We start from the raw sequence: 24,234 nt of genomic DNA, 5'->3' as shown, positions 1-24,234 counted from the left end.
GAATTGTATATGAGTAAGCACCATCAACAGGCAGTAAGTAGCACTACATTATTTAGTGGACAAGTTTAAGTATCTCTGTTTGAAGTGTAATGATATGACTTGTCAACTCTTATCAGTGGATCCAGGCTTGCACACCGCGCAGGGTTTTGTTTCAGCAGAACATTGCATTTAACTAACCATAGACACAACAGATAGATGGCAAAAAAAAAACAGATAGATGGCAGGGCACTTTGTTGCTAGGGGAAATTGTCAAGGGGAGGAGGAGGATTGCGGAGGTTGGCCTTACTTAATGAGTCAATCCGGAAGTAGAGTGTACAATTCGGTGTTGGTGTTAAATGAAAAATAACGTCAAGAGCCAGTGAAACAGACACGGGTTTGGACGGAATCGGTAGAAGAGCAGTGGTGAAGAGGATGATGATTATCATCATCGCACATTCATCTCGGTGAATTATTTTGTTGATATAAAAACATCTAGCTAAATGGCGGATTCGAGGTAGTGAGGGGTGATAGACCGGAAAATGGGAACTGGACATGCAGTGAGGTACTGACACCGGTGTGAAAAACGGGAGAGGAAGAAAAGTGAGAGTGGAGACCAGTCATCATATCAAAGCTGCTTTCCAGAAAGCAGACAACACGTCCCACATGGGAAATGACAAAAAGGTGACGTGGAAATTGTACTCATGCTTAGTTGGATAGGTAGTTAACTGTTAATTGTCTGAAGTTAACTTAATACATTTGACTTGATGTACCCAGCTCGTTATGGAACTAACTAACCAGCATTTTCTTTTCTGAAAAACTCGATTTCTGACTTACTAGAATGTGAGCTAGTTAGCATCAACAATATGCAGATGTTCAAGTATTGCAATTTTCCAAAGATTTCTAATTCATTGTGGTTGCAATAAGAGTGAATAGCTAGCTATCCCAGTCATGCAATCAGTCACATGCAAACTAGCTAACGTTACGAGTTCCACACGTTACTCAGTGGGAGCACCAGACTGCTTGCCATTCGTTTTTTTACATTTATTTTTATTGTGAAATAGTTGTGTAATTTGGTCACGTTTGTGTTATTATTCATGAACTATTGTAGGTATTTTCTGATATTCCATTAGTTTGGCAATGGCCATTGCCAAGTTGTTGCTTTGTAATTGGCCACATCTTTGACTGGCAAGCGATAGTCGAGTTATAATGTAGCGAAGTGACATAAATTGCATTGAGACTGACTTGACTTTTCTTTATCATTATACTGAAGCCAAGTTTGGGTTAGTAGAATACTCTTCTCTAGACTAGGACGCCTCCACGTAATTACTTTAATAACAATTAAAGTAATTCCAGCAAGACTACTGAATCAGTTGAACTTCTAATTACAGTGTTCTAACCACTCAGGTTTAAGTGTCAGAGAGAGAGAACGAAAGGCGAGTATGTTGAATAGAAGGTTAGAGTATCAAATGGTCTGTTCCTTTTGAGGGAGAGCAACAATTCCCTCCCCTTTTCTCCCACCTAATTCCTATCCTCCCCCTGCCTTTAAACTTTCTGATCATTTGTTTGAAGAGACACTGGAGAACTAGACTGCTCTGTTTCAGGTACTGAAGAACAACACTTGTGTTCACCTTTTGGCACCTCCTTTCAAACCTTTTCTTCTTTGGCTTTTGTGTAACGTGTCTCTTACATTGCTACCATAGATTGTCAAATGATTGTCATCTCCCTGTTTTATTTCCAGCTTTGATGTTTGTCTACCCATAAGTCTATGCTGTCTACTCCTCTGTCCTCTGTCCCCAACACCCAGTACCTCCTCTCTTTCTTTTTGTTTTTCCCTCCATTGCTTTATGACCTCGTTCTCTCACCTTATAGCTGTTTAGTGTTGCAATCCTACCGTGTCTAGGTGTTTGGAGCCCTGTGTTTTCAGATGTAACGGTTAATCGTGTGTCTGTGTGTCTGTGTGTGTGTGTGTGTCAGCTGGAATTGTCGTAGCTCTTGGTGTTCTCATTGTCAGATGGTGAGCTGGGTAGATTAGCTGGTGAGCTGGGTAGATCTCCAGCTCTGTTGAATTTGTTGCTCACCGATTTCCTCTCTAATAGTGATGGGGAACAATCAATAATTACATATTGGTATATTATTTTTGACGATGTATCGTTTTGACAGTATCACCATATTTTTTTTGGGGGGGTGCTACTTTGCTGTACCTGCACCAAAACTCCAGTATTTGTCCCTCATAGCTTGTTTTTTTAAATCTTCTTTTTAAAGGGATACTTCGGGATTTTGGCAATGAACTCTCCTTCCCCAGAGTCAGGGGAACTCCTTTATCTCCTTCCCCAGAGTCAGGGGAACTCTTTTACGCTGGGGAAGTAGATAAAGTGCCTCATTGCCAAAATCCCGAAGTATCCCCCTTTTTTAGTATCCCCCCTTTTAAATAGGGAGCCAATTTGTTTTCAGCACTTTTATTTCCATGACTGATAAACATGTTTTCCATTGTCTTGTCCCTCTGCAGCAGACATATGGTGAGCAACATGTTTTCCATTGTCTTGTCCCTCTGCAGCAGACATATGGTGAGCAACATGTTTTCCATTGTCTTGTCCCTCTGCTGCAGACAGACATATGGCGAGCAACATGTTTTCCATTGTCTTGTCTCTCTGCAGCAGACATATGGTGAGCAACATGTTGTCCATTGTCTTGTCCCTCTGCAGCAGACAGACATATGGTGAGCAACATGTTTTCCATTGTCTTGTCCCTCTGCAGCAGACAGACATATGGTGAGCAACATGTTGTCCATTGTCTTGTCCCTCTGCTGCAGACAGACATATGGTGAGCAACATGTTTTCCATTGTCTTGTCCCTCTGCAGCAGACATATGGTGAGCAACATGTTTTCCATTGTCTTGTCCCTCTGCAGCAGACATATGGTGAGCAACATGTTTTCCATTGTCTTGATACATATAGAATCGTAATACATATAGAATCGACACAAAACATTTCTTTGTGATAATGTCGTATCATAAAGTCCCTGGCATATCCAGCCCTACTCTCCAGCCTACATTTCCTGAGAAGTAAAAAGAAGTGTGTATAAGCATCAGTTAGTTAGCCTAGTATTTACTGTGAACAAAGCATGGAGGACAAATGTTAAAGTTGTAGGCTCCAGCTGCACATTACTCATCCAGACTGGGACATTAACTCTGAGAAGCTAGTTTGTACTTAGTCTGATTGACATGCTTACAAGATTATTGTTCTTATTATCACCTGTAATTGGTTTAGACACCTCGTCTGTTGAAAGTCTCCCGTCAGGATATACAGTGACCTCTTTCTCCCAACCCGGACTCAATCAATCCCCTTATCTAAGCCTCATGAGGCCGTCCTTCCAAATGGCGTCTGGAACCCCTTATGCCCCATGCCTCGCTGCTACATTGTGTTCTCAGTATCTGTAACCCCCATTTCTTTCTGTCCTCCCTCTATAGACCGTATTGTCTGTTCGGAAGGGCATTTCAGGATGTAGGCTAGTTAGGTGAGGATGTGGACCTGCTGAATGGGTTCTCTTAGACACACTAAATAGTTCAACTATTAGCACAGATTTGGTAGATATTTGACCATGAATTTCCACCCATGTTTTCTGTGATATCTAGGCCTATTATTATGGAATTTGACTGTCATTTCGACACATGTTCAGTCATTGAAAGCTGTCCAGATATTGAAAGGCTAGATCCCTGAGCTGGTTATGAAGCTGGGATATTATTTGGTCTGCTTGCCTGTTTAAGGCTGGATGGTGTTTTGGGTTGATGTTGAAATGCTTCACTCCGCAAGTATTTACAACGTTTGTAAAACCAAGGAGAGGTGCCAGGTTTGTGTGAGCTCTGAGGGGAAAGCTTGAGTCTCTCTTTAATTCGTCAGCATATTGACTTTGTGTGGTACGCTCTTCTCTCAAACCACTTATTAGAGTGGGTTGCATAAGTAATAACTCATAAGATTTGACTGAACTAGGGTAATAAGTCAGATGTGTGTTATGACTAAGTTCCTTCACTTTTTAAAGCTAGACATATCAACTGTGAGAGCTAATATGTACCGGGTGTGTGACACGTGTTCTAGGTATAAGCCTAATCGTACCATCTGGTATGAACACTGTTCAGACAGGAAAACATTCAGTCGTCCTGACTGGAAGTTTCAAAAGTCGTTTTTAGCGTGGTAGTCGAGTCAGCGTGGTAGTCGAGTCAGCGTGGTAGTCGAGTCAGCGTGGTATGCATGGATGGACCTAGTCAGCCAGGAGAGACAAGGAAAAGGGATTGACGAAGCTACGTAAGACTTGAGATGCACCCAGACAAGTACGTCTACTGATATAGTATACGTTCTGTCACTCTGGTCCCCTATCTCTGGTCCCCTATCTCTGGTCCCTTATCTCTGGTCCCCCCTAACTCTGTCTGTCCGTATGCAGGTTTAAAACCTTGTTAGGAGAATTCATGGGCAGGAAACTGCTTCCTGCTCGAATATGCCCCTTGGGAAATGTGTCTAAGTGTGTCCCAAATTGAACCGTATTCAGTGCACTACCTGGTCCATGTATTCACTAGATAGGGTAGCATTTAGGATGCATCAAGGCTTTGGTGGTAGCAGCAGGGTAGTGTTAGAAAATGGGATGTGTGCCATGAATCACAATGATAGAACCAGGGATGGGAAACGGGTGGCCGGCTGGCTGCTTTTTGTTGCGTGGAACTCAGTCTCAACTTATTCTTGTAGATTAGTTAGAATAATAGAATTCTCCAGGTGCCATTTATACACATGTGGTTGTGCATCAGCAGCTTCTCTCATGTCAGATAGGTTTCCATCCAACTGGCAACAGATTTTCATGGGACTGTTCTAAAATTCTCATTAAAACAATATGTACATTTTCTCACCATCAAATTAGCTTGTTGCCAAATAGAAGACTGTGTTTAACAACGCAGTACGAGGTAAAATCACCATGTACCGAATAACATATATATTTATTTTTTAAAGTTAAGTTTCCATCTTATTTTCACCTTCACTGTGGTATTGTCACAACACCATGTTGCTGTATATAGTGAATTAGTCCACTGTGGTATTGTCACAGCACTATGTTGCTGTATATAGTGAATTAGTCCATTGTGGTATTGTCACAACACCATGTTGCTGTATATAGTGAATTAGTCCATTAGTCCACTGTGGTATTGTCACAACACCATGTTGCACAACACCATGTTGCTGTATATAGTGAATTAGTCCACTGTGGTATTGTCACAACACCATGTTGCTGTATATAGTGAATTAGTCCACTGTGGTATTGTCACAACACCATGTTGCTGTATATAGTGAATTAGTCCACTGTGGTATTGTCACAACACCATGTTGCTGTATATAGTGAATTAGTCCACTGTGGTATTGGCACGTGCGCTCTAGCCAACATCTCTACAGATACAGTGCAGGTATAGCCTACACGATGAAATTATTATGGACAAAAGAGAGACTTCTTATTTGTCAACCCCGCAGCCAATCATCATGTCACCAGAATAAGACGATCAATATTTATTGGAAAGGAGCATCAAGCTCATCGCCTTGTAGTTTCTCCACCCTGTGAAGTTCGTAACTTATTTCATCTGGGGCCTAATTGACGAGGTAACAGCATAGTGGGAGAACAACAACAACAACAACAACGCGTCATCACGTGACTCCAAGTTTACTTCCATCTGATTTATTATTTTATCAATATTTGCGTTTACAAACTTTTCACCTCCATTTCTTGCATAATACATTTTACCGACACAAAGATCCATGTCTAGCTTGTTTTGTTTTGTCGACATTTGGAAAGTTAACTGAGTTGCTGTTTCCGTCAGGCCCGTCACACCATTGTTATTCAAATCAAATTCAAATCAAATCAAATGTATTTATATAGCCTTTCGTACATCAGCTGATATCTCAAAGTGCTGTACAGAAACCCAGCCTAAAACCCCAAAACAGCAAGCAATGCAGGTGTAAAAGTACGGTGGCTAGGAAAAACTCCCTAGAAAGGCCAAAACCTAGGAAGAAACCTAGAGAGGAACCAGGCTATGTGGGGTGGCCAGTCCTCTTCTGGCTGTGCCGGGTGGAGATTATAACAGAACATGGCCAAGATGTTCAAATGTTCATAAATGACCAGCATGGTCAAATAATAATAATAAGGCAGAACAGTTGAAACTGGAGCAGCAGCATGGCCAGGTGGACTGGGGACAGCAAGGAGTCATGTCAGGTAGTCTTGGGGCATGGTCCTAGGGCTCAGGTCCTCCGAGAGAGAAAGAAAGAGAGAAGGAGAGAATTAGAGAACGCACACTTAGATTCACACAGGACACCGAATAGGACAGGAGAAGTACTCCAGATATAACAAACTGACCCTAGCCCCCCACACATAAACTACTACAGCATAAATACTGGAGGCTGAGACAGGAGGGGTCAGGAGACACTGTGGCCCCATCCGAGGACACCTCCGGACAGGGCCAAACAGGAAGGATATAACCCCACCCACCCACACCACTATTCAACATACTTTACTTGCATACAAAGGTTGGATGGAAACCTGGCTATAGACAGTCACTCAATTTGCCCCTGTCAGCTAAATGTTTTTTGGGACTGGTAAATTAGTCTAGCCAGCTATCTAAACTTGTAGTAATCATGATTGAATTATAGCCCGGGGGCCCCCATTGATTTTGTTCGTCACTCAGATATTAAAAACTGCAAATGTTTCTCCCCTTTGGCAAAATGAGTAGAATTAAAACGGGGAAATATTCTTCTGCCCCATGGATTTAATTTTTTTAGAATTGTAGCAAAGTTGCTTTAAAACTGTAAAATGTTCTCTAAGCCCCATGGCAAAATGTGTAGAATTAAAAGGCTATAGTCGGCTCTGACTGCGTATGTGGGTATGTAACTATGTCAATGGGCTGACACTTCCCCCTTATGTAACGGATGTGAAACGGCTAGCTAGTTCGCGGTGTTCGCGCTAAATAGCGTTTCAATCGGTGACGTCACTTGCTCTGAGACCTTGAAGTAGTGGTTCCCCTTGTTCTGCAAGGGCCGCGGCTTTTGTGGAGCGATGGGTAACGATGCTTCGAGGGTGACTGTTGTTGATGTGTGCAGAGGGTCCCTGGTTCGCGCCCGGGTATGGGCGAGGGGACGGTCTAAAGTTCTACTGTTACAGGTACACAGACCCGTGAGCCATGGCGGCCCCTCATTAGTTTTGTGTGGCCCCCCCCACACCCATCCAAGTTGCCTCTCTAGTTGATGTTCCTTATCTGGAGAAACTTGCTGGCGGTGAACCATCACCAGAGGTCCTACAGTGAGTCCCCGATGGCAACCTATTCCCTATATAGTGCACTACTTTAGACCAGAGCCCTATGGCACCCTATTCCCTATACAGTGCACTACTTTGGACCGGGTTCCGTAAGGGACCACCGGGTTCTGATCAATAGTAGTGCACTATATAGGGACTAGGATGCCATTTGGGATAAAACCCTGACGGTGTGTTTCCCTGAAGGCTGAACCTGCTAGTGCTGTTGTGCTGTGTTTGTTTCCATCAACAAAGAGACAAAAAGGTATCAAGGTGATCTCCATTTAGGGCCGTGTTCGGTTGGAGTGTGGTATCGAGCTCCTCAGAAAGACTGCCTGTGGATGCTGGCTGGTTTAAATGTGTTATCTCAGAGACTCCCTGTGGAGCTGGCTGGGTGAATGAAATCATTTGGATATAGCACACAGGGTTCCTTGGGTTACTGTCCAGCTAACAAGCTTTAAAAAAAAATCTCCATTGAATAGAATATGGATGGCCATGGCATTATGCTTCTGCACTTTACAGTTGGGTTTAAAACCACACACATGATACGTCCTGTTCCTCTGGGATACTCGGGCTGATAGGTCCTGTTCCTCTGGGATACTCGGGTTGATAGGTCCTGTTCCTCTGGGATACTCGGGCTGATAGGTCCTGTTCCTCTGCGATACTCGGGCTGATAGGTCCTGTTCCTCTGTGATACCTGGGCTGATAGGTCCTGTTCCTCTGGGATACTCGATAGGTCCTGTTCCTCTGGGATACTGATAGGTCCTGTTCCTCTGGTATACTCGGGCTGATAGGTCCTGTTCCTCTGGGATACTCGGGCTGATAGGTCCTGTTCCTCTGGGATACTCGGGCTGATAGGTCCTGTTCCTCTGCGATACTCGGGCTGATAGGTCCTGTTCCTCTGCGATACTCGGGCTGATAGGTCCTGTTCCTCTGGGATACTCGGGCTGATAGGTCCTGTTCCTCTGTGATACCTGGGCTGATAGGTCCTGTTCCTCTGTGATACTCGGGCTGATAGGTCCTGTTCCTCTGGGATACTCGGGCTGATAGGTCCTGTTCCTCTGGGATACTCGGGCTGATAGGTCCTGTTCCTCTGGGATACTCTGGCTGATAGGTCCTGTTCCTCTGGGATACTCTGGCTGATAGGTCCTGTTCCTCTGGGATACTCGGGCTGATAGGTCCTGTTCCTCTGGGATACTCGGGCTGATAGGTCCTGTTCCTCTGGGATACTCGGGCTGATAGGTCCTGTTCCTCTGGGATACTCGGGCTGATAGGTCCTGTTCCTCTGCGATACTCGGGCTGATAGGTCCTGTTCCTCTGCGATACTCGGGCTGATAGGTCCTGTTCCTCTGCGATACTCGGGCTGATAGGTCCTGTTCCTCTGGGATACTCGGGCTGATAGGTCCTGTTCCTCTGCGATACTCGGGCTGATTGGTCCTGTTCCTCTGCGATACTCGGGCTGATGGGTCCTGTTCCTCTGCGATACTCGGGCTGATGGGTCCTGTTCCTCTGCGATACTCGGGCTGATGGGTCCTGTTCCTCTGCGATACTCGGGCTGATGGGTCCTGTTCCTCTGCGATACTCGGGCTGATGGGTCCTGTTCCTCTGCGATACTCGGGCTGATAGGTCCTGTTCCTCTGCGATACTCGGGCTGATAGGTCCTGTTCCTCTGGGATACTCGGGCTGATAGGTCCTGGTCCTCTGCGATACTCGGGCTGATAGGTACATAATATGGTCATTATTTTAGCTGTACCCCGATCCTAATAAAGGTAGTGAAAAGTTAAGCTGTTCCAGTACGAAACTTGACAGCTTGATTCATAAGCATGGACCTTGAACAGAGTTTGACAGCTTGATTCAGAGGCGTACCACACAAAACCGTGGCCATCAATGATGAGGCAACAGCCCCTACTGAACAGTTTGGCGAGTGTTTCTGAATCTGCTGAGGATGCATTTGACAACTTCTAGATAATATAAACTAGTTGTATTTTATAAGGGGACTACTGTGTGTTTTGTGATCATATGGTGTTTGTTTCATTTCAGACTGTTTCACTGATGTGAAAAAACATGTCAATTGAAATGTACTTTTCTCTCTCCCTCTCTTTTTCAGGGTGATGGCGGAGGGATAACGGCAAGGACTCTCAGCCCTTCCACCCCAATGTGACCCTGTGTCTTCCTTTTTATCTTATTTCCTCTCCCCATTTTTTTATACTTTCCTGTTTTTCTCAATTTCCCCCTGAACCAACTCACTCTCTTGTTCCTCTATTTCATGGAGGACAGCCAAGCCGATAACAACAAAGCACATGTCCATCTCCGTCCAGCAATAGAGGTTCTGGATCGTTCTCCTGTCTTGTTATTGATCACACAATGATTGGATGAGAAGTAAGGATCTTATGATTGGACCTCAGTTCTCTCCACCCCTATTGGACAACGTTTTTTTTCTTTCTCATCTTTGTGTTTTTGTTTGGACCCTATTGGCTGTTTGTCACTTCAACACTGTCCCACCTCAACGGTTTTCTGTTCCTCTCTGTAGTCCATCCTCTGATGTCATTGGGCCATGGTTCGCAAGAGAGGCTCCCTTATCTTGTGTGGAGCATTCCTATTCGTCGCCTGCAATGGCTTGCTTCTCCTGTTCCTTTGGGGACGAACTCCCATTGGTCGCTTTGGGGAAGGGGGCGGGGCTGAACCAGGAGGGCGGGAAGAGTGGGGTGTGGCCAAAATAAAAGGGGGTGGGACTAATCTGGCAGGCGAGGTGATCCGATTGGCCGAAGAGGTAGAATCGGAACTCGAGACCCAGAAGGAACTTCTGAAGCAGATTCAGAGTCACAGGTCACTGTGGGAAAAGAGGAGAGGGATGGGAAAAAGACAGACGGATGGAGGGAAGGTAGAAAATAAAGAGGAGGAACACAAACCTCCGCCACAGGTGTCTGCAGTACCTCCAAAGGACGATTCAGAGAACAAGGACCAAAGTCAAGAGGAAAATACACCGGAATTGATCATTACAGCGGTCCGAGACCCTAAAGTAGACACACAACTGGACGATGAAATAAAAGAGCTGACCGACACCAAATTGGATGTTACTGTCATCAGCCCACAAGTTGTCATTCCCATATTGGTCATCGCCTGTGACAGGGTGACCGTGAAAAGGAGTCTTGACAAGTTGATCCAATACCGCCCCTCTGCAGAACTCTACCCAATCATAGTTAGTCAGGACTGTGGCCATGCTGAGACTGCCCAAGTGATTGGCTCATATGGCAGTCAGGTGACCCACATTAGCCAACCAGACCTCTCGGACATCCGGGTACGGCCGGAGCACAGGAAGTTCCAGGGCTACTATAAGATTGCCAGACACTACCGCTGGGCCCTCAACCAGGTGTTCAACACACTCTCTCACTCCACCGTGGTGATCGTGGAAGATGACTTGGAGGTAAGTGAACAGTAACTGAAATCCACACACCACTGTCTGCATGCACTGTAATTGAGAAATGGATTTAAAATGCACCTCAGTCTGAATGTGTTGACAGCGTTGATTAGAAGTGACTGAGTTGCTGGTGATTTGCATGACGTTCAATAGAAGATGAACTCAGTCAGTGAAATGAACTGAAATCCCTGCTTGGCACCAAGGCATTGATGTGAAGCATCAAGACTTTTTAGTGACTTGCATGAGGCTCCTGTATAAGTAGCTGATTTATTCATTGCTGCCTTTTCAGTTGCTCTCTCCATCCCGGGCATAATGGGTTGCAGTTGCTCTCTCCATCTCTGGCATAATGGGTTGCAGTTGCTCTCTCCATCTCTGGCATAATGGGTTGCAGTTGCTCTCTCCATCCCTGGCATAATGGGTTGCAGTTGCTCTCTCCATCCCTGGCATAATGGGTTGCAGTTGCTCTCTCCATCCCTGGCATAATGGGTTGCAGTTGCTCTCTCCATCCCGGGCATAATGGGTTGCAGTTGCTCTCTCCATCCCTGGCATAATGGGTTGCAGTTGCTCTCTCCATCCCGGGCATAATGGGTTGCAGTTGCTCTCTGCATCCCTGGCATAATGGGTTCCAGTTGCTCTCTCCATCCCGGGCATAATGGGTTGCAGTTGCTCTCTCCATCCCGGGCATAATGGGTTGTAGTTGCTCTCTCCATCTCTGGCATAACGGGTTGCAGTTGCTCTCTCCATCCCGGGCATAATGGGTTGCAGTTGCTCTCTCCATCCCGGGCATAATGGGTTGCAGTTGCTTTCTCCATCCCGGGCATAATGGGTTGCAGTTGCTCTCTCCATCCCGGGCATAATGGGTTGCAGTTGCTCTCTCCATCCCGGGCATAATGGGTTGCAGTTGCTCTCTCCATCCCGGGCATAACGGGTTGCAGTTGCTCTCTCCATCCCGGGCATAATGGGTTGCAGTTGGCTTAAGCGCTTAGACACCAGTAGCGTTTGCTGGCCGAGAGTACTTAGCACCTCTGAACATATTTGCGAACCAAGTCCGCACCGATATTTTTTTTACATGTAGAATCACGTGGAAAATGTTGTCAGTCGGACGTCCTAAAACACAGATCTGAGCGATCAGCAGACAAACGCAATAACTTCTTCGAAGGTCACCAACGACCCCGTGGCCTGCAGCCCCCCACGACGCCGTACACGCCCTCTGCCCTGTGCAGTTTAAACGGGTGTTCACCCATGAAGAGCACACGTCTCCAGTGTGCCAGTAACTTTCGAAGGTGGGCATTTACCCACTGAAGTCCGTTACGATGCAGAACTGCAGTCGGGTCAAGACCCTGGTGAGGACGACGAGCACGCAGATGAGCTTCCCTGAGACAGTTTCTGACATTTTGTGCAGAAATGATTAGGTTGTGGAAATCCACAGTTTCATCAGCTGTCTGGGTGGCTGGTCTCAGACGATCCCGCAGGTGAAGAAGCCGGATGTGGAGGTCCTGGGCTGGCGTGGTTACACGTGGTCTGTGGCTGTGAGGCCCGTTGGACGCACTGCCGTGTTCTCTAAAACAACGTTGGTGGTGGCTTGTAGTAGAGAAATTAACATTCAATTCTCTGGAAATAACTATGGTGGACATTCCTGCAGTCAGCATGCCAATTGCACCCTCCTTCAACTTGAGACATCTGTAGCATGTGACAAAACGGCACATTATTAGTGGCCTTTTATTCTCCCCAGCACAAGGTGCACCTGTGTAATGATCATGCTGTTTAATCAGTTTATTGATATGCCACACCTGTCAGGTGGATGGATTATTTTGGCAAAGGAGAAATGCTCACAAACATATTTAATTAAATTTGTGCCCAACATTTTTGAGAAATAATTGTGTGTTTGGAACATTTCTGGGATCTGATATTTCATCTCATGAAACATGGGACCAACACTTTACATGTTGTGTTTATATGTATTTTTTTCAGTGTATTTCAAATCTGTCTCACATTTAAATATGGAATCATCATGATGATGAAAGTGGATCCTATAATGTTCATTTACACAGAACATTTAATTTGATACCTAAAACAGAGCTTTCCTCACTGAAACATTGAACATTTTGTAGCAAGCATTTTGGCTTGGCTCTAGCCTATCGATATAGTCTAATTACCAGTCTATTGTGACCAGTGGTTAGACTGCCACTTGGGATCTTTCACTGTGTTCTGTGAAGACCCAAGGAATTTTCAGTCAATCATTTGTAAATCACTCCCCTAAACATTAATATATAGGCTATGCCATTCAGCAGATGCTTCTGTCCAAAACGACGTACAGTCATGCCTTAATGTTTCGTATGGACGCCCCAGTGGGCATCGAACCCATGATCTTGCTCTACCAACTGTGCCAGAGGGGAGGAGTCAGGGGGCAGAACCGAGGGGAGGAGTCAGGGGGCAGAACCGAGGGGAGGAGTCAGGGGGCAGAACCGAGGGGAGGAGTCAGGGGGCAGAACCGAGGGGAGGAGTCAGGGGGCAGAACCGAGGGGAGGAGTCAGGGGCAGAACCGAGGGGAGGAGTCAGGGGCAGAACCAGGGGCAGGGGAGGAGTCAGGGGGCAGAACAGGTCTTAATCAATGTCCCTAATTCAGTGGACAGCTGTAATCCTGGTTGGCCTTCCCAGATTAGCACATTTAAATGATTAGTGGATTAACCAACGTTGGCACCTAGCAGAGAGGGGTGATGGGAAGGATCCCTAAATCCTGCTCGGTTCGTTCTGTCCCCCATCAAATCAGACCAAGTGTGTCCCAAATGGCACCTTGTGGGTCCATAGGGCTCTGATCAAAAGTAGTGCACTATATAGGGAATAGGGTGCCATTTGAGTAGCAGACGAAGTGAAACAGCCAGCTGGGTGAACAAATGGTCTGGGGGGGTGTACGTACGTACGTCAGACAGAATTCTGCACCAGAGGTGTAATGAGAGTTACAGGAAATGGCTAAAACAACAGAACTGTCCTGAGTCACCAGTTTAAAGCTGTTAGGCTAAACTTTCCCCCCACACACCCTCCCCAGAGAGGGAGCGAGAGCGAACCGTTACTGGGAACTGTGTCCACTTATGTAACTGTTCCTGTAGATGCTGACAAAGTTTGACATGTTTTTGTTTTTGGCAAGTCATTTTGTGTTGACATACCATTTGGCATTGTATTCATCAGGCCAAACATTTGACTGGTCATTCCTTGAGGCCCATATGAGTGCTTTTATCAGGCCTGCTCACATTTTTATTTTGGTCCTTTGCTTGTTTTGCATAGATTCATACAGCAGATGCCGTTTTCTAGCCTGGGTGTCAGTCTGTTTCTGGTCTCTTTAAAAAAAATATATAGCCTGGGTGTCAGTCTGTTTCTGGTCTCTTTTTTGTAATATAGCCTGGGTGCCAGTCTGTTTCTGGTGTCTTTTTTGTAATATAGCCTGGGTGCCAGTATGTTTATTTTCTTTTGCCAACTCGTTATGTTTGGCATGACATGCAGCACAAACAGATCTGGGTTCAGGCTAGCAGTTTTCAGTGATCATAACTAGTAATGAAGTCTACTGTATATACTGATTTGAATGATTGTTTCTTATCACTGTCAGGAGAGCCTACTAATTTGTCACTGTAACAGTTTACTAATCAGATGACTCTCTCTCCAAGGTTGCCCCAGACTTCTTTGAGTACTTCCGTGCCCTCCACCCCATCTTGACCTCTGACCCCACCCTGTGGTGTGCGTCTGCCTGGAACGACAATGGCCGGGAGGGACTGGTGGACCCTGGGAAGGCGGACCTCCTCTACAGGACAGACTTCTTCCCTGGGCTGGGCTGGATGCTGCTGAAGGACATCTGGGCAGAACTAGAACCCAAGTGGCCCACAGCCTTCTGGGACGACTGGATGCGTCACCCTGAGCAGCGTAAAGAGCGCTCCTGCATCCGCCCAGAGATCTCCAGAACTATGACCTTCGGACGCAAGGGTGTCAGCTTGGGTCAGTTCTTTGACCAGTATCTGCGTTATATTAAACTCAACACTGACTTTGTGCCTTTCACCAAACAGGATCTGTCTTACTTGATGAAGGACAACTTTGACGTGAACTTTGTGAAGCAGGTTTACAGCGCCCCTCTGATTAAGGTGGAGGAGCTACAACAAGGGGGTGGTTTGACGGGAACTGGTCCGTACCGGGTGCAATATTCCAGCCGGGACAATTTTAAGGTTCTGGCCCGTAACTTAGGGGTGATGGATGACTTGAAATCGGGGGTTCCCCGTGCGGGTTACAGGGGCGTGGTCAGCTTCCTGTCCCGTGGACGACGGGTCTTCTTGACCCCACCTGAGGGATGGACAAAGTACGACGTCAGCTGGAGCTGAGAGGTTTGAACAGGACTTATTGCGAATGTTATCGAAGACAGACTCGACAGAGAGGAACACCTTCTTCTCAAACCAAAGAAAACAAAAACAAGCTAACATGAAGGAGCTGAAGCTAAACAGACAGGTGAGGGAAGGGATATGTGATAGTGTGGCACAGTGTGACACAGGGCAACACCCAGGCAGTGAAACCACAGAACGTCTCACAGAAATTACAAACCATTTAATGCTTGGTTGTTCTCCTGCTAGAGCTGGAACGCTTTAGGGTGGGGGTGTCGAACTCATTCCATGGAGGGCTTAGTGTCTGCTGTTTTTTTATTATTTTAATTAAGACCTAGACAACCAGGTGAGGGGAGGTCCTTACTGAGACCTAGACAACCAGGTGAGGGGAGTTCCTTACTGAGACCTAGACAACCAGGTGAGGGGAGTTCCTTACTGAGACCTAGACAACCAGGTGAGGGGGGTTCCTTACTGAGACATAGACAACCAGGTGAGGGGGGTTCCTTACTGAGACATAGACAACCAGGTGAGGGGAGTTCCTTACTGAGACCTAGACAACCAGGTGAGGGGGGTTCCTTACTGAGACATAGACAACCAGGTGAGGGGGGTTCCTTACTGAGACCTAGACAACCAGGTGAGAGGAGGTCCTTACTGAGACCTAGACAACCAGGTGAGAGGAGGTCCTTACTGAGACCTAGATAACTAGGTGAGGGGAGTTCCTTACTGAGACCTAGACAACCAGGTGAGGGGAGTTCCTTACTGAGACCTAGACAACTAGGTGAGGGGGGTTCCTTACTGAGACATAGACAACCAGGTGAGGGGGGTTCCTTACTGAGACATAGACAACCAGGTGAGGGGGGTTCCTTACTGAGACCTAGACAACCAGGTGAGGGGAGTTCCTTACTGAGACCTAGACAACCAGGTGAGGGGAGTTCCTTACTGAGACCTAGATAACTAAGTGAGGGGAGTTCCTTACTGAGACCTAGACAACCAGGTGAGGGGAGTTCCTTACTGAGACCTAGACAACCAGGTGAGGGGGGTTCCTTACTGAGACATAGACAACCAGGTGAGGGGAGTTCCTTACTGAGACCTAGACAACCAGGTGAGGGGAGTTCCTTACTGAGACCTAGATAACTAGGTGAGGGGAGTTCCTTACTGAGACCTAGACAACCAGGTGAGGGGAGTTCCTTACTGAGACTTAGACAACCAGGTGAGAGGAGGTCCTTACTGAGACCTAGATAACTAGGTGAGGGGAGTTCCTTACTAATCAGTGACCTTAATTAATCAATCAAGTACAAAGGAGGAGTGAGAACCCGCAGGCACTCGGCCCTCCGTGAAATGAATTTGACACGTGGTTTACGGTTTGCTTCAACGTGATGTCTTAAACCTAAAGTTTGATTACGTGAATTCAGAGACTTGGTGTTTGTGTTTTTTTTCTGTGTCACCAGATCTTAAAAGATCCAAATGGCTCCCTGTTTACTGCACTACCTTTTGACTAGGAACCATAGGGCTGTAGTATAAAGTAGTGCACTAGAAGGATCCATTTAGGACAGCCTCTGTCTACATTCTATTCTCAGATGTCTACTTTAAAAGAACTTGCAGTATTCCACTCACTCAAAGTGAATGAATGAGGTCGAAATATTAGTTAGACTGGTATTAAACTTTTATCATAAATATATAATCTGATTTATTCTTAAAATGGGAAAAAAAAGTACCATGATTTTTTTGGGGAGGGGGAAATACTATTTTGGGAATGATTTATTTATCTCTTGTAAATGGTTTTCTAAAGAGATGATCAGAGGTTCATACATTGCCTTGCAGCGAGCCAGTTTAACACCTGTATGTGACATTATGTTGTGCTCATATCAAATGGCACCCTATTCCCTATATAGTGCACGACCTCTGTCCAGAACCTTATGGGCTCTGGTCAAAAGAAGTGCACTATAAAGGGAAAAGGGTGCCATTTGGGACGTCCATATACTTTAGCCCCTTTTTCAAAATGAATAATTCCATGACATTCAAACGGTGGTCTGCTACAGTTGTGTTTGTTGAAGAAAACAACAACAATGATCATGATTGTTTTCCATGTGTTCTTGATTTACGTGATGGGGCGTAACTGGGTGATACCTGACGGGTGCTTTTAATTCATGTCCTTAGTTCTGTGGTGATTGATTGTCAGGAAGATCGATTCATATGTCCTAAATGGTGATGTGTAAGAACCACTGCCTGACGTGTTTATAACTTGAATACGTTGCAAATAAAACGGACTATTTTGCTATTTGTCCATATATCCATTGTCTTAACTTTTGAGTGTCCGCTAATGTTATTGTTCCTGGTCATTTTCCAACAATCGTTTCCCACTTGTGCCCGTAACCTCTTGTCCATGTCACAAATAGTACCCTATTCCGTATAGTGCACTATTTTAGAACAGAACCCTGTGGGCTATATAAGGAGCCATTCGGGACTCAATCTCTCCCCACTTCCTTTCGAGTGCACTCTTATCCTGCTGACTTCCTGACCGGTCTTGCTTCCTGTTTAACAAACACTGGTCTGATTTATTATTATTTTTGAACATTTTTACAATCCAGAATAGAAGAGATCAACTGACTCAGCGAGTAGATTTAGACTAGGAGACCATTGATGACAATATTTAAGACTATTGGCTGATCAACTGTGACTCCCTAAAAATATTTGTTAACTCAAAGACGTAGACTCTCCAAATCAAGCCGGAGTGTCCGAAGCTAGTTAGTTCAATTCCTCAGGCTTAGTACATTTTATATTATATTATTTAGCTTTTCCCATTACTTATATAGGTTAGCTATGATGAGGCATGGACAACCCTGTAGGATTGTCAAGATTCTGCCAAAAGAAGTACTAGCACCTCTGAACAGAATACCTGTCATAATTTGCAAACCGATTTGTACATTTAGAAACGGGAGAAAATGACCGGTTGGTCGCTATAAAACACTGTTCTGACAGATAATTGGTCTGGGTAGGTTTCTGCTTTAGACTAAGAGCTACTGTACCGTTGTGGCCAAAAGTTTTGAGAATTACACAAATATAAATTTTCATAAAGTCTGCTGCCTCAGTTTGTATGATGGAAATGTGTATATTTATTTCACCAGGTAAGTTGACTGAGAACACGTTCTCATTTACAGCAACAACCTGGGGAATAGTTACAAGGGAGAGGAGGGGGATTAATGAGCCAATTGTAAACTGGGGATTATTAGGTGACCATGATGGTTCAAGGGCCAGATTGGGAATTTAGCCAGGACACCAGGGTTAACACCCCTACTCTTACAATAAGTGCTATGGGATCTTTAATGACCTCAGAGAGTCAGGACACCCGTTTAATGTCCCATCCGAAAGACCGCACCCTACACAGGGTAGTGTCCTCAATCACTGGCCTGGGGAATTAAGATATATATATATATATATATATATTTTTAGACCAGAGGAAAGAGTGCCTCCTACTGGCCCTCCAACACCACTTCCAGCAGCATCTGGTCTCCCATCCAGGAACTGACCAGGAACAACCCTGCTTAGCTTCAGAAGCAAACCAGCAGTGGTATGCTGCTGGCATTATACTCCAGAATGTTATGAAGAGTGATCAGATGAATTGCAAATTTAACTGAATCCCAACAACAACAAAAAAAACACTGCATTTCAGCCCTGCCACAAAAGGACTGACGACATGTCAGTGATTCTCTCGTTAACACAGGTGTGAGTGTTGACGAGGACAAGGCTGGAGATCACTCTGTCATGCTGATTGAGTTCGAATAACAGACTGGAAGCTTCAAAAGGAGGGCGGTGCTTGGAATCCTTGTTCTTCCTCTGTCAACCATGGGTACCTGCAATAAAACACGTGCCGTCATCATTGCTTTGCACTAAAAGGGCTTCACAGGCAAGGATATTGCTGCCAGTAAGATTGCACCTATCAACCATTTATTGGATCATCAAGAACTTCAAGGAGAGCGGTTCAATTGTTGTTAAGAAGGCTTCAGGGCGCCCAAGAAAGTCCAGCAAGCGCCAGGACAGTCTCCTAAAGTTGATTCATCTGCGGAATCGGGGCACCACCAGTACAGAGCTTGCTCAAGAACGACAACAGGCAGATGTGAGTGCATCTGCACGCACATTGAGGCAAAAGACTTTTGAAGGAGGATGGCCTGGTGTCAAGAAGGGCAGCAAAGAAGCCACATCTCTCCAGGAAAAACATCAGGGACAGACTGATATGCAAAAGGTACAGGGATTGGACTGCTGAGGACTGGGGTACCAACACATCCCCCGAGAGAAACTTCTCCCAACCATACAGGAACAGCATGATGGAGCACCTTGCCATAAGGCAAAAGTGATAACTAAGTGGCTCGGGGAATAAAACATCGATATTCTGGGTCCATGGCCAGGAAACTCCCCAGACCTTAATCCCATTGAGAAATTGTGATCAATCCTCAAGAGGCGGGTGGACAAACAAAACCCCACAAATTCTGACAAACTCCAAGCATTGATTATGCAAGAATGGGCTGCCATCAGTCAGGATGTGGCCCAGAAGTTAATTGACAGCATGCCAGGGCGGATTGCAGAGGTCTTGAAAAAGGGTCAACACTGCAAATTTTGACTCTTTGCATCAACTTCATGTAATTGTCAATAAAAGTCTTTAACACTGAAGTAAATGCTTGTAATTATACTTCAGTTTTCCATAGCAACATCTGACAAAAAATATCTAAAAACACTGAAGCAGCAAACTTTGTGGAAATTAATATTTGTGTCATTCTCAAAACTTTTGGCCACGACTGTACTTTATCGTGTAGCTGCTGGCATGATCTCACTAGCTATTTAAAGGCAACGATCCTGAGGTGATAAACGCATCAGTATGTCCAGGTAGCATAGGGGAATAAGGTACTATTTGAGATGCAAGCTTTGAACTTTGAACCCGGGTGTTTGGATATTGACTCAGTGCCTTGGAAGATAGTCTGTTCATGTTGATCTTTTCGGGCCGACACCTCAGACTGAGACAATGACAAGATTATAGATGTTGAGGCAAGAAGAAGCAGCAAGTCTATATCGAGTCAAACATTTATGAATCCACATTGAGCGCAGGACAGAGCTTGTTTAGTGTCTATCTTTAAATGTCTTTCAATGTAACATTTCCGTCGCACTAGGATCTACCGCCTGGTAACTGGTCAACTATTTTTACAGGCAATAAAATGCAGCATTTGCCATCCAAATGACACTTGGAATAAAACACACACAAAAATAACTAATTCAGTGACCGTTACCTAGTTTTTAGATAAATACAACAAAATAATATTAACATCATTAAACAAAGGTCATTGGAAAAGGCCTGACAATGTTTAGAAATATCCTTTCTATCCACCGGGGGGTGCTAATTCACAGTTGTCCAAATTGATTCATTATAGGTGCGAATGACCGCCAGCAGAATAAGAAGTTTTTGTATTGTTCGATCTGATAATAGTTGATTTGACCGTAGCTATCAGTGTTAAAAAGGTAAAATATAAATCATAATTCTGATACAATGTCTGCAGGACAATAGAACTTGTCGTCTTTACTGTGTTGGTTCAACTGAGGGTTAAAGCAGAACATGTTAGAGCAGAACATGTTAGAGCAGAACATGTTAGAGCAGAACATGTTTAACCATGTTAAAGCAGAACATGTTAGAGCAGAACATGTTCGAGCAGAACATGTTAAAGCAGAACATGTTAGAGCAGAACATGTTTGAGCAGAACATGTTAAAGCAGAACATGTTAGAGCAGAACATGTTCGAGCAGAACATGTTAAAGCAGAACATGTTTAACCATGTTAAAGAAGAACATGTTAAGGCAGAACATGTTTAGGCAGAACATGTTAGAGCAGAACATGTTTAGGAGGAACATGTTAGAGCAGAACATGTTTAGGCAGAACATGTTAGAGCAGAACATGTTTAACCATGTTAAAGAAGAACATGTTAAGGCAGAACATGTTTAGGCAGAACATGTTAGAGCAGAACATGTTTAGGAGGAACATGTTAGAGCAGAACATGTTTAGGCAGAACATGTTAGAGCAGAACATGTTTAACCATGTTAAAGAAGAACATGTTAAGGCAGAACATGTTTAGGCAGAACATGTTAGAGCAGAACATGTTTAGGCAGAACATGTTAGAGCAGAACATGTTTAGGCAGAACATGTTAGAGCAGAACATGTTTAGGCAGAACATGTTAGAGCAGAACATGTTTAACCATGTTAAAGAAGAACATGTTAAGGCAGAACATGTTTAGAGCAGAACATGTTAAAGCAGAACATGTTAGAGCAGAACATGTTTAACCATGTTGAAGAAGAACATGTTAAGGCAGAACATGTTTAGGCAGAACATGTTAGAGCAGAACATGTTTAACCATGTTAAAGAAGAACATGTTAGAGCAGAACATGTTTAGGCAGAACATGTTAGAGCAGAACATGTTAAAGCAGAACATGTTAAAGCAGAACATGTTAGAGCAGAACATGTTAACCGTGAACATGATAAAGCAGAACATGATAAAGCAGATAAATTCACTTGATAATATTCTCTCCTCCACTGATGAGTAATGAAATAGATGTTCCTAACATAATACATTTTCTAATAAGTAACAGATGACCAGCAAAGACGACAGCCTTTACTCTAGAACAGTGTTTCCCAAACTCTGTCCCGGGGCCCCACCTGGGTGCATGTTTTGGTTTTTAACCTAGTGTCATGCTAGAACCTTCAAACTCAACTCTGGACCTCGAAGCCAGTTCCTCTGCATTTTTAGATTGTTCCCCTCTAATCAGGGACTGATTTTTAGATCTGCGACACCAGGCAGGCGCAATTAAACCGATAGACCAGAAGAGCAGCAGGCTCCAGACATAGCAGGGTCAGAGTTGAATACCCCTGCCCAGGACCCACTGATATCCAAGACTGATGATAGGAACTAAGCAGTACTTCCTTTAAGACAAGATGTAGATCTCGTCAGGCGGCAGCTCGCTGATGTTCACCTCAACAGTCGTTAAGGGATGGGGACCAGATATCACCATCTATAATATCACACACTGGACCAGAGATTCATCTATAATATATAATATCACACACTGGGCCAGAGATCACCATCTATAATATATAATATCACACACTGGGCCAGAGATCACCATCTATAATATATAATAATATCACACACTGGACCAGAGATCACCATCTATAATATATAATAATATCCCACACTGGGCCAGAGATCACCATCTATAATAATATAATAATATCACACACTGGGCCAGAGATCACCATCTATAATATATAATAATATCACACACTGGACCAGAGATCACCATCTATAATAATATCACACACTGGGCCAGAGATCACCATCTATAATATATAATAATATCCCACACTGGACCAGAGATCACCATCTATAATAATATCCCACACTGGGCCAGAGATCACCATTTATAATATATAATAATATCCCACACTGGGCCAGAAATCACCATCTATAATAATATCCCACACTGGGCCAGAGATCACCATCTATAATAATATCACACACTGGGCCAGAGATCACCATCTATAATAATATCACACACTGGGCCAGAGATCACCATCTATAATAATATCACACACTGGGCCAGAGATCACCATCTATAATAATATCACACACTGGGCCAGAGATCACCATCTATAATAATATCACACACTGGGCCAGAGATCACCATCTATAATAATATCACACACTAGGCCAGAGATCACCATCTATAATAATATCACACACTGGGCCAGAGATCACCATCTATAATATATAATAATATCACACACTGGTCCAGAGATCACCATCTATAATATATAATAATATCCCACACTGGGCCAGAGATCACCATCTATAATATATAATAATATCACACACTGGGCCAGAGATCACCATCTATAATATATAATAATATCACACACTGGGCCAGAGATCACCATCTATAATAATATCACACACTGGGCCAGAGATCACCATCTATAATAATATCACACACTGGGCCAGAGATCACCAGCTATAATAATATCACACACTGGGCCAGAGATCACCATCTATAATATATAATAATATCACACACTGGGCCAGAGATCACCATCTATAATAATATCACACACTGGGCCAGAGATCACCATCTATAATAATATCACACACTGGGCCAGAGATCACCAGCTATAATAATATCACACACTGGGCCAGAGATCACCATCTATAATAATATCACACACTGGGCCAGAGATCACCATCTATAATATATAATAATATCACACACTGGTCCAGAGATCACCATCTATAATATATAATAATATCCCACACTGGGCCAGAGATCACCATCTATAATATATAATAATATCACACACTGGGCCAGAGATCACCATCTATAATATATAATAATATCACACACTGGGCCAGAGATCACCATCTATAATATATAATAATATCCCACACTGGGCCAGAGATCACCATCTATAATATATAATAATATCCCACACTGGACCAGAGATCACCATCTATAATAATATCCCACACTGGGCCAGAGATCACCATCTATAATATATAATAATATCCCACACTGGACCAGAGATCACCATCTATAATAATATCCCACACTGGGCCAGAGATCACCATCTATAATATATAATAATATCCCACACTGGACCAGAGATCACCATCTATAATAATATCCCACACTGGGCCAGAGATCACCATCTATAATATATAATAATATCCCACACTGGGCCAGAGATCACCATCTATAATATATAATAATATCCCACACTGGGCCAGAGATCACCATCTATAATATATAATAATATCCCACACTGGACCAGAGATCACCATCTATAATATATAATAATATCCCACACTGGGCCAGAGATCACCATCTATAATAATATCACACACTGGGCCAGAGATCACCATCTATAATAATATCACACACTGGGCCAGAGATCACCATCTATAATATATAATAATATCACACACTGGGCCAGAGATCACCATCTATAATAATATCCCACACTGGGCCAGAGATCACCATCTATAATATATAATAATATCCCACACTGGGCCAGAGATCACCATCTATAATATATAATAATATCACACACTGGGCCAGAGATCACCATCTATAATAATATCACACA

At 44.1% G+C, this 24,234-nt stretch overlaps 1 protein-coding gene across 3 annotated transcripts; it reads left to right on the top strand.

Annotated features, from left to right (window-relative positions):
* Nucleotides 1–308: 308 nt before the first annotated feature.
* Nucleotides 309–17,340, top strand: LOC115117026 (alpha-1,3-mannosyl-glycoprotein 2-beta-N-acetylglucosaminyltransferase-like). 3 transcript variants are annotated; one of them, XM_029645474.2, is made up of 4 exons: nucleotides 309–660; nucleotides 9,394–9,665; nucleotides 9,817–10,710; nucleotides 14,364–17,340. In XM_029645474.2, the coding sequence occupies exons 3-4, from the start codon at nucleotides 9,841–9,843 to the stop codon at nucleotides 15,063–15,065; spliced, it is 1,572 nt and encodes a 523-aa protein (XP_029501334.1). In that variant the 5' UTR covers nucleotides 309–660; nucleotides 9,394–9,665; nucleotides 9,817–9,840; the 3' UTR covers nucleotides 15,066–17,340. The 3 variants fall into 3 exon arrangements, with proteins under 3 accessions (XP_029501334.1, XP_029501333.1, XP_064876243.1); XM_029645473.2 differs by lacking the exon at nucleotides 309–660 and adding an exon at nucleotides 1,480–1,580 and having other exon boundaries at nucleotides 9,394–10,710; XM_065020171.1 differs by lacking the exon at nucleotides 309–660 and adding an exon at nucleotides 2,773–2,895 and having other exon boundaries at nucleotides 9,394–10,710.
* Nucleotides 17,341–24,234: the final 6,894 nt, after the last annotated feature.

This window comes from Oncorhynchus nerka, linkage group LG7, assembly GCF_034236695.1.
Source record: "Oncorhynchus nerka isolate Pitt River linkage group LG7, Oner_Uvic_2.0, whole genome shotgun sequence".
Classification (NCBI taxonomy): domain Eukaryota; kingdom Metazoa; phylum Chordata; class Actinopteri; order Salmoniformes; family Salmonidae; genus Oncorhynchus; species Oncorhynchus nerka.
The sequence above is the reverse complement of the archived record's forward strand: the minus strand, read 5'-3'. Positions and strand labels throughout refer to the sequence as shown.

Bases quoted from the DNA above. Each gene is read 5' to 3' on its own strand.
- LOC115117026 (XM_029645474.2), top strand. From the start codon at position 9,841: ATGGTTCGCAAGAGAGGCTCCCTTATCTTGTGTGGAGCATTCCTATTC. The intron at 10,711-14,363 runs GTAAGTGAACAG...TCTCTCTCCAAG, and splicing joins TCGTGGAAGATGACTTGGAG to GTTGCCCCAGACTTCTTTGA.